The sequence below is a fragment of the Cicer arietinum genome, chromosome 5 (genome assembly GCF_000331145.2).
Source record: "Cicer arietinum cultivar CDC Frontier isolate Library 1 chromosome 5, Cicar.CDCFrontier_v2.0, whole genome shotgun sequence".
In the NCBI taxonomy this organism is placed as follows: domain Eukaryota; kingdom Viridiplantae; phylum Streptophyta; class Magnoliopsida; order Fabales; family Fabaceae; genus Cicer; species Cicer arietinum.
This window is the reverse complement of record NC_021164.2, coordinates 2,254,878-2,266,189: the sequence shown is the minus strand read 5'-3', so window position 1 is coordinate 2,266,189 and position 11,312 is coordinate 2,254,878. Positions and strand designations below refer to the sequence as shown.

At 31.6% G+C, this 11,312-nt stretch overlaps 1 protein-coding gene across 9 annotated transcripts; it reads right to left on the bottom strand.

The window, feature by feature from the left end:
- Positions 1-3,317: 3,317 nt before the first annotated feature.
- On the bottom strand, positions 3,318-8,466 carry LOC101505550 (large ribosomal subunit protein eL29z-like). 9 transcript variants are annotated; one of them, XM_073368987.1, is made up of 8 exons: positions 8,053-8,466; positions 6,440-6,717; positions 5,670-6,076; positions 5,516-5,594; positions 5,277-5,390; positions 4,959-5,110; positions 4,750-4,821; positions 3,952-4,004 (listed from the first exon to the last, which is right to left on the bottom strand). In XM_073368987.1, the coding sequence occupies exons 2-5, from the start codon at positions 6,682-6,684 to the stop codon at positions 5,306-5,308; spliced, it is 816 nt and encodes a 271-aa protein (XP_073225088.1). In that variant the 5' UTR covers positions 6,685-6,717; positions 8,053-8,466; the 3' UTR covers positions 3,952-4,004; positions 4,750-4,821; positions 4,959-5,110; positions 5,277-5,305. The 9 variants fall into 9 exon arrangements, with proteins under 9 accessions (XP_073225091.1, XP_027190731.1, XP_073225092.1 ...); XM_073368986.1 differs by lacking the exon at positions 8,053-8,466 and adding an exon at positions 7,313-8,044 and having other exon boundaries at positions 3,952-4,007; XM_073368985.1 differs by lacking the exon at positions 8,053-8,466 and adding an exon at positions 7,313-8,044.
- Between the last annotated feature and the right edge of the window lie 2,846 nt (positions 8,467-11,312).

Sequence of the window (11,312 nt, the reverse complement as noted above, 5' to 3'; positions counted from 1 at the left end):
CCATTATTATTATTAAATATAATAAATATAACATTTTATCCACCCAAAATTCAACAAAAAAAAAAAACTTCCCAAGTGGGAGGTCGCATCCCCAGGATGCGACCATGTGTTGAAGTTAAAAATTTTGCCTTTCAAGAGGTCGCAGCCCCAGGATGCGACTTGCATCTGGGGCAAAAAAGTAGGACAGATTGGTATTTTAATTTCAAAGTAGGGTAGATTGGTATTAAAAAAAAAAAAAAGGGATAATCTAATAAAAAACCCTAGATACAACGATATTATGACTTTTCAAATAAATTTAATTCATTTAAAATGAGTGAATCAATGATTGATATTATAATCACTTACATGTACACATAATATCAACCATTAATTTGATCAACAATGATTAATATTAGTTACTTTATTCCTTTTTATACACCTTTTTTTATAATTCAAATCATATCAAAACTTAGTAATGGAGATGAGAAATAGAGAAAGAAAAAACAAACCATTTTTTTCTTTGACAAGATATCCAATTATTAGATCATTATGAGTAGACCATTTTATAATTAACCAACGCACTAACTCCTAGCATTTTGCCATGGTGGACGTTACTCCAAAAGTATCTATTTTTTCTACTACTGCTCATTACTCGAAAAGTATCTATTTTTTCTACTACTGCTCATATTGTTGTCTATCTATCAATGTTCCACTGTATTCCATGTTCATAAGTATAAGAAATTGTCTTTCTTTTCATGTCTCCTATCCCGTACAGCAAGAATGTGAACATACATTAGTAGGGTTTCTACTATCAAATGTGTACTTTAAAGACAAAATCTGAAAATCTTAAGTAAGACTCTGCAACCCTTTCTATCTCTACCTCGTATGGGTGTTCAAGATTTAGATTGAGTTGTTTGTGAGTAGATCCATCACTGGAACTAACCATATTTCATTTATTAGGGTTGTACAAAGAATCAAAATTTATTATCAAACGAGAAATAATCTAATGTTGGTTCAAGTTAATCCCAAAAACTATACAGTTAAATAGAATTTGATTTCATTACAATTTCAATATGTAGACTAAATTTTATAATTTAAAAACTCATTATTTGAAGTAAATTGTAAAAAATAATATTATATTTGCCTTTAACTGGTTTGGGCTTGAAGGTTTGAATCATTAAAATCATTATTTCATCAGAAACGATTTGATGTTTGATAGGAATGGCCCATAATTGGAAAAAACGAACATAAAGTTGGGTTATTGAGTGGATCGAGTAAACCCATACCCGTGAAGTCCATTGACAGATCAAAATGAAAGGCAATTACACGTTTCAAAAGGAAATCATCAGCTTTGGGCGATACTAATAACATGTTAACGCCCTGTTAAACTGAGCTGCGAATTAGATTTTATTTAAAAAAACCTATCTATAACTCGGACGAGAAGAGAATGGTATGTTGAGATTAAGGGGTAAAAGGGAGGAGGGAAAAGGTTTCAACTCGAAAAAATGTTTAAAAAAATCTAAAGGGACCATTCACCATGGTTTATTTTCTCTAAAGGATTAACAACCACAATTTGGATGAACTGAAAAATAAGTACCAGAACAGATCTTTGATGAGTGTTGGAGGGTAATTTATCACCAATACTTTATTCTCCAAACTAAAAGTAGCAGGCTAGATATCATGAATACGTACGGTCCCATTTGTTGTTTTACGACAAACAATAATGACGTCTACTGTCTACAAACATGCTAAGCAAATGGTTGGTAAGCCATTGAATTCACAGTAACTGCAAGTTTGAGTGAATTTCAGAGAGGGTATGCACAAGCTACAAATTGTAGCTTTGAAAGAATAACATGTCAATGTTTCTGCTACAGACTAAATTGGACGAAAGCATACAAAATTGACATTTAGAAGACAAATTAAGCATACAGCTGAATTTCAATATTAAAAACAACAGAATTGATGAGAAATATTGGCTGTGATCATTTCTTAATAAAAAAATTCCAACTGTCACCTATAGGGAAGACTGTGATTACCAGTGACCATGCACTCAAACTGGAGTCTGTTCCAAATTGGATAGCAATTCATCTTTGTGATACTTTTACTTTTTTTTCCCCTATTCTTTGTTCATGAGAAATATTTGCAAAATAATGCCTATTATCCATTGAAAACAGAAACTAATGTTTGTGTTCCAAATCATATTGTTGTTCTTATAGTTTTTATTAGTTCTAGAAGTTAACAGATATATAATCTTTATGTTATTTCCATGTAATAAAAGTTAGGCTTCTAGTTTATTGTAAGTTAAGTAATTATTGGTAGTATGCAGGTTACTTTTGTTGAAGCTTTAGATCAGCTTATGCCTGGATTTGATCCTGAAATCAGCAAGCTGGCTCAGAGGGTTCTTGTAAATCCCCGTAATATTGACTATCATACTGGAGTTTTTGCATTCAAGGTAACTACATCTTTTAATTTCTTGATTCAGTTTTTGTTGATTGGCTAGTTTGACAAGCCACAGTCCTCACATTTTCCTTATAGATCATAAAGCTCATAAGTGCTTAATGTACTGGCTATATGTTTAGCATATGAGTGCATGAAACTGCACTGAAGCAGAAAATCTATATGACGGATTCACAATTAGATTCCGCTTCTTTCTCTTTTCCCTTTTTTCTTCCATTGCTAAGGGGTCAGTTTTCCATGCTTAGTTTCAGAGATAGCACCTTCTGTACTATGTTAATATTACTTATGTACTATGTTTACTAAAACCATTGGCAGTTCAAAAAAAATGCAGTTATATGAGAAGCAACATTTACTAAGGATAAATCGCAACATTGATTTAAAGCTGTTATAATTAAAAATGCTGGTATTACTAATTATTATATAGTGCAAAACAGACCATCGTTAATAATAACAAAAGATAAATTGTTACATTTACTACAACCATTGACAGTTCAAAAATATGCTGTTATATGAGAAGCCTAATAAAGTGTTGGCAAACTATTAAACCGTGAAAATATTTCCTGGTAACAAAAGCACATTTTATTATTTAAAAAGATGAGATAGGCTATAGAACATTATTGCAAATATTCCAACGTTGGGTCACTGGAATTAAACCCTATGATTGACTAATTTTCAATTTCTTTAAAAACCACGAATTCATAAATAAATAAATAAAGGGTTCTTAATAGCTTATCATCTCTGTATTTACATCTATAGTGGAAGAAAAGATGCAGCTTAACTTAACAAAAACCTATAAAGGGGAGGATAGCCCCCCTTTCATCAGGGAATTTTTCCAACTAAAAAAACAAAACACCCAAATTCAAATAACTGAAAAAATGTGCTAGAACACAATCAACTAAATATTCATATGATAAAAATTCAAATAGTGTTCAACAAAAACCAGCAAAAAAGCTTATAGAGTACTGCATTTTCACTGCATTAAAAATAAAGCTCGGAAAATACTACTACACAAGACGAGACAGATTTAAAGTAAAACATTAAGAGCTGGATTCAAAAAGACAGTTTACTCTTCTTCGGTGGCGATTTCCCCATTTTTGTTGTTGTGCTTCCTTGCATACCTCTGGTTCCTGAGAAACTTAGGATCCATCTACAGAATCAATAACAATACATTATTAGCCAAAATTATATGAATCAATTATTAATTGAATAAAAAAGTTGAAAACTGAGAAATAGAAAGGAGAATGAAAACATACCCCTTTGGTGGAAGTGTGACGGTGCCTCTTTGGCTTTTTGATGCCGTTCTTGTGTGCCTTGTAAGATTGGTTGTGAGCTGTGTGATTCTTTGACTTCGCCATCTCTGAAATTCAACAAAAACAAATAGAATTTAAACAACGAAGGGCAAGGGGAAGGGGAGTTGTTAGAGAATCAGATGCAATAGAAACTGCGGCTAGGGTTTTCTGTGGCTAACCTTGAACTCAAAGCGGCTAGGGTTTTCTGTAAGGGAAATTAGGAATAAAGCGGCTAGGGTTTGTATATATCCACCGAATTGTATATCTCTGAAAATGAATCTGCTAGACAAGCCCAACTATAAATATGTTAATTATAATAAAAAATGGAACTTATTAATAAATAAATAAATAAAGGGAACTTAAATATTTTCAGAATTTATCCTCAAAATACTATACAATTGTAAATTATTTTATTATTAATTATTAGTTGATTTTTTAATATTAAACGGATAAAGTGAAATTGAAAATTTGAAATCAGTACACATAGTAATATTTGAATTATAGTCGAAAATAATAATTCAAATTATATTTAAAGTTGAAATAATATTTTTTTTTAACTAAAATGATATTTATTATAAAATGAAAAAATACTAATAATTAAATGTTAATGAGAATTACATTGTGCAGCAGAATTACATTATCATACATAAGTATCAATAATTAATATTTTTTCCATTAAGCTCCTTTCCATTCCAAAACCTTCTTCCTTGCTTCATTCAATTTATCCAAGTCTCAAATAAAAATAATACAGTTTGAAGACTGAATTTTAATTAAAAAAAAAGTAGAAAATTAAAACCCTAAATTCTAATAAGAAGTTAAACTTTAAACTAGCAAGTTAAAAATATTAATATTTAAGATTGTTGAAAAATTTACAGACTTTTAAATTTAGAAGCTAAATCCTAAAAATCACAAATAAAAAACTAACAAAAATTTAGAAAATAAATAAAGCTGGACACATTCATGTAAAAATTGTATATTAGAAATATCTACCGAGAATATATATAAACATTAAGGATTATCTCACCTTTGCTGATTTAAATAACTCATCAAGAACCTCAGACAGAGTTGGATGTGCATGAACTGCAAGTTTTATGTCCTGCATGATGCCACAAAACAGTGAGGTTTAGTAGATAGATTTGATAAGACAATAAGAGACATTGGTGACTAGTAATAGTCTAAAACCCAGGTTTGTCACTGTGTTTAAATTACCGTGTCGGTCGGTGGAAAAATTACCTGAATACGTGTCCCTAATGCTATAGCATTGGATGCTTCATGGATGAGATCTGCTGCGTGCAAACCAAAAATATGAACTCCTAGGATTTCTCCATCGTCAGGTTTGTATATCAAATGCATGACAATGTAAATGACAGTTAGCAATGTCAAGCCTGTATGGGAACAAAAAAAATCCAGATAAAAAAATGGATAAGAATGTCGAACAACTGTCATGACCAGATAATTTTAGTACCACCAAAGAAATTCTTTAGTACAGAATTCATAAAAAGCATTTAACACTTTAATAAGCATTGGTGGAGCAAGATACAAAAATATAACCTGGGCAATTCCCTCCCCTTCATTTTCTGCTAGAGCTTTCGTGTTAGCTTTAAAACTTGTTTCAGCAACACTGACTTCAAACCCCTCCTTTTCACCTTTCTCCCTTGCTTGAGGCTGCAAGTTTTAAGTTAGCTCATAACACATAAGAATTTCAACTGAAGGACAACAAACAGTAGTTTTATTGCATGAATAACATAGTGGCAAAGGGGGTAGCAGAATTGACATCAGTTTCCACTTACCTGAAATTCCTTGAGCACTGGCAGCATGAGCAAGCATCACCTTTCCATTTGCATCGCCAATATAGTATAAATGAGGTACCTATCATTCCACATCCTATATCAGTAACAATAAGTCAGATAAAAGATAATTAGTGCATGAGAAATTCAGACAAACCAGCTTGTTTCCTATAATCTTCTTGAGCTTTCTTCGAACGGAACATAGCCTGCACTCGTATTACACTTCTCTCAACACGTTCTTCAGCTTGTTTCCTACCAGTTCGAAAGAATTCCTCCTCTACATCATTGTGCTGATCTTTCATGTAGATCTGCTCCTGGGAAAAGTTCTCAGAATTTACTGGATCATCCGTATTAGTTTCCAGTGAGCCACTGATATTTCCAGCTAAGCTCATGTCATTGAACTGCTCAACTAGAGACTTTTCCGAAAGATAAGCTGATAAGCCATGATAACCCCTATTATAAGCAAGATCAGCAGCAGTACATCCAACAGGATTTTGGTGAGTTGGATCTGTGACCAAGTTAGGCTTTGCCCCAGCTGACAATAAAGTTGCAACCATTTTCTCCCTGAAGACACAACTTTTAAATCAAATACAGTAATATAAAACAAAATATTACAAGAATGAGGCTGGAAAGAATCTCACAAAGGGTATTCTCTGGTCCTGCGTATGTAGCTCAGTTAGTGAGCTAGGGACACCGGAGGAGTTTAAGAAGGAGGTCACGGGTTCAAAACTGGATACTAACATAACCACTAATTTACTAACATTGTCTGTCAAAAGAAGTAGAAAGAAAACAAAGGGAATATTCGCTGATATCACGTCATGAATCAACTATTACAAAACAGATGCAATTGGGTAAAGATATATGAATGGTTTTGATATTATATACATCTAGCAGGTTTTAAACAAGTCGGACGTTTGCCTATCATACCTGCCGTAATATGCTGCCCAATGAAGTGCAGTCCATCCAAATTTATCCCGAAAATCAAGCGACAAGCCTGACCATGAAAATAAAGTAACAGCCCATGTATATCCTAAAATTGCACACAAATGGATGACACTTTGGCCTTTCGAATGCGGTGGTATCCAGCATCGGTAGACTCCATCATGAACAATTTCTGCAGGAACACTTGCATCACCACAGACACACATTAGATTGGTTTTAGAGATGTGCATGTAGTCTTCATGAAAGAATCCAGTCACCAGGACCTGCAAGAACAGGTGGTAAACATATCAACTGATCTTGCAGCATGTATTGTATTTCCTGAGTTTTATTATGATTTATACACAACAAGATGCGTGTGCCTTAAACAAAAGTGCTATTTAACTGATACTCCCTTTGTCTCTCATATTAACTGTCTTTTAAGGTAATACACGCATCTTAAAAAAACAATTAGCTGTACTAATTTCCAATGCAAAATAGTGTGTTAGGACTTAAAACTACAAAATGCTTGTGCTCTCATTTATGATAAATCATCATATATTTCCAACTACTTTAATAAATAATAAGAGTAATATTGGAAAAAAAGTAATAAATGTTTTAGTGAAACTCTAAAGTGACAAATAATGAGATAACAAAATATTCCATATGTGACGGACTGACGGTTAATATGAAACAGAGGGACACATATTCCTCACGGAGTTTATATTCCACAGTTTACAGCTTTGGAATTCAGTGGTTAAGATTGAATGAAAAGACTGAGGAATCAACTAGAAGTTAGAAATCGATTCATATATTAGTCTTCAATGGTAAAGAAAGATATAATTGGTACTAAGTAAATATAAGAACAAAGGAAACGGAAACCTGTGATTTCTCTGTGGAAGAAACACACGCAGAGGAGACATCGATGAGATTAAACACTTGTTCTGAAAGAGAGAGTTGCTGATTATCCAAGACTAAAGGTGAATACGGTTCATTAATAGATGAAACTGGGGATTTAAGAGCCAACTCATTGACTGAACAAGGGGAATCAGACATGATTTGGTTCACCCACATTCCAAAGCTGTCCTGACTTTGCAATCTGCCATTGAACAAAGTGTCCAATGAATCAACACCACCTGAAGCGACAGGGTGATTCCTCTGCTCATTTCGATTTCGTTGACTGTCCATTGTCTGAAGAGTAACACTTTCTGAAAAACTGTATGGGACACTATTGCTAGCTGCCATTGGTTGAGTTGAATTATCGAAAGAACGAATTTCTGTAGATGCATGGGTGGATAAACCTATACTTGGCTATCTTAATACAAACTAATAACTGCCATTAACTAATGATGGCTGTGTCAACATTTTGAGATAGTTTGGGTAAACTTCTCTAGAAGCACTAATATTCCAACAGCTTATCCGTAAACAACTATAAGCTCATTTAGCTTATCCAAAAGTCAAAATTAGCTTCTGAGTTGAAGTTTTTGAGAAGCACTCTCATTTAACTTATACATAGACAACTATAAGCTCATAAATACTTTTAGTAACTAAATTTTTTGGTTTGTGACGTGAAATTAAACTTTTTGGAAGGAACAACATCAGAGTAAGTGATTTACACAAACCTCTTGCGTTTCACGGTAATGAACAAGGACTATGTGTTCCAGACTCCTGAAAAGAAAATGGTACAGACAATTTTAAGTCATTATTATGTACAAAATTATTCTAATTATATAACCAATACATACAAGAATTTCAGAAGTACCAATCTAATTAATATTTTTTTAACGAAATATAAAAAGAAATTGAAAAAGTAATGATTTATTTGAAAGTAATTTAAAAAAAAAGGTGATTTTTGTATATTTAGTTTAATTTGTATTGCGATAATATCCTAATGATAGTTATAGTAATTTATGCAAGTTAAGCTGAGTATATAAAGAACCAAGTCGTCTTAAGAAGCAAGAGGAAGCGCGAAACAGACAGAGTTTGCTCGAAGAAACCCGGCCAACTACACAGCTTTAACGCCGTTAATTATGGTTCTTACAAAGAGCAGTTTAAGTTCACCCATCCAGAATTTCTAGCTTTACAATTGTTTAATTGAATTAATTATTTTTAATTAATTTACTCTTAATTATATTACATATTTTTTTACAATTTATAATAAATACTACAATAAAATTTATAAAATAATAAAATAATTCAGATTATCAATAAATTTAATATTATTATAATTTTTTATTAACTCTCGTAGTAATTCAGTCCACATAATCTTATATATAAAGACAAATTTAGCGGTGTTAATGTTTTACCTTTAAACCCCAAAGTAGGAAAATTCACAATAAAAAACAGCTAGAAATTTTTTATTGCCATCAATGTACAAATTTGACAAAAGAATTGAACAAAGAAAACAAAACTACTACCTACCAATTTCAATACCTCAAAAACAGATACCTACCAATTTCAAAACTACTACCTCTTAACATGTGTTTTACATTCTCCCTCTTTTTGATTATGACAAAATCTTATTGTTTGATGAGACTTCAACTTGTTTGAATGTTTTAAAATTTCTCCCTCGTAATTCATGTATACTCCTCTGTTGAACTTGAGTTCATGCCATCATATTATAACAATTTTGGAGACCTACAAAAGGTTTTAACAACAACAACATATCAATTTTCTCTCCCTTTTGACATTATCAAAAAGAAGGAAAAAAAATTGAAAATACAATCCAAGCATACAAATACTTATATAGGGGAAAACATCACACAAGGTAAAACAAAAGAACATCACATAATTAAAACATAATCATGTTCAAATAGTACATCACAATAGAAAAACATAGTCAAAGAGTTTCAATGAAAACAACATAAAGCATTACAAAAACAAACAAACTACGGCAAATAGCATCCAAGATTCTAGTGACTTCCTTAGCATAAGGTAAACCAATAGCATCCTTGGTAGCAAATATGACAGAGCAGACAAAATACGACCAATTGAGTGGACATCCTTCAAACATGAAATACATAATCTAAAGTTGAAATTCAAGTATCTAAGAGTAATTTCTAGCCTTAGGAACCAAAATATAACTCATAAAGTAATGCAAGCGTTTGTAGTCAACGATTAGATTTTTAACTCCATAATGTTGCCAAGAAAATTCTAAACCAGCTTGTGTCCTTTTTCGTTCCATGGTGTCCTTGTCAAACCGACACAATGAGACATAAGCATCATATTTTGTGACTTTTTCCCATTCACATAAATTTTCTAGCCTAAATTTCTCACCCTCAAATGGAAGCTATAATATTTCACCAATAGTTGGAGTATCTAACTCAATGATTATTCTTTTAACCTAAGATATTAACTTAGACCCTTCTTTCTTGAGATTACAATAAAATACCCTAACTAGGTCATGATAAATAGGACCGTTATAACCAATAAATTCTTCTAAATGTTGTGCCCTAAGTAACTCAGGAAACTTAAAAGTAGAAAAGGAATCAAGAGTACCATACTTAGGAGTGATGATCCTTTTGTATTCGACTATGAGACAACTTATTCGAATACAAGTGTTAAATCAGTAGCTAAAACTGCACATTTGTATTCAACTACAATATGGTGTAGCCGAATACAAAACCAAGTTAGTGGCAAAATTAACTCATATGTATTCGAATACAAGCTTCAAAATTCAAAGAAAATTGAACGTTACAAAGAGGTGTATTCGACTACACTCCTGTTGTAGCCGAATACAATTACGAAACAATGCAATTTTTCTATTCAGATTCAACATGGATAATTGCATATGTTCATCAAACATCTAAGAACGATTGCCACTGAACAAACTTTTTGAAATGTTTTGATTTATTCAAAGTATCACTTTCATATTTCAAGTACAAATTTACATTGTCATATCATTGAGAAATGTTCTCTATTGTACTTGAAATTATATTAGAATGTTATTATTATACTCAATTGTTATACACTCTTGATCTCAGTCAAAGTCATTATTGTAAACCATTCAAGTTATTGTGTAAATTGAGGAAAATAGTGTTCTTTCTTTAAGTGTTGTAAACTAAGATAGTGGTGTGCTATCTTATGGTGATTGTTAGGAGTTTCTAACAGAGGTCCTAGAGTGGGACTTGTACTTATTCTAAAAATAGTATAAAATATCTTACGGTGTGCAAGAAGACTGGATGTATCTTTGGTTGTAAGGGAAACCAGGATAATATTGATGTGTTCTTTATTTTTATGTCATTTACTTTTTACCATACACTATCCTAATCAGAAAAATTACCCACTAAGTCTCTAAAAACTAGAAAACTTTCTAAACACCTAATTCACCTCCTCTCTTTTAGGTGCGCCTCTGTTCCTACATTCCAAAGCATATTTGTGTTAGATTAAGAGAAATGTCCTTTAATGATTGAGCAACCTCAAATCCAAAGAAAATTTTGAGAGAACCTAAGTCTTTGATTTGAAAAATCAATAAAAACCACCAAATATTTGACTAAAATATTAGTAGGACCATTGACAAAGACATGCATGTTTGCATTTACAATTCTTGATTTAAAACATTAATAAGAGAGAATTAGAAAAAAATTAATTGAATTATATTAATAATAGAAAAAATGAATTACATCAAACGTTAAATAAAGTTATATAACTACTTAAATAAACAACTAATTAATAAATAACTAAGTAGTTAGTATAGCTAATTAATTAATTAATTAACTAATTAACTACTAATATATGTAATAATTACATAGTTTAAACGTAAATAGCGGACTTAATAAAACAAGAAAAATTACATAATACTGTTACTAATATAGTAGTCACCATGTTCTATAACTTTTCCATCTAGATAGTTAATAAATTTGTTATTATTAATATTCTTAAA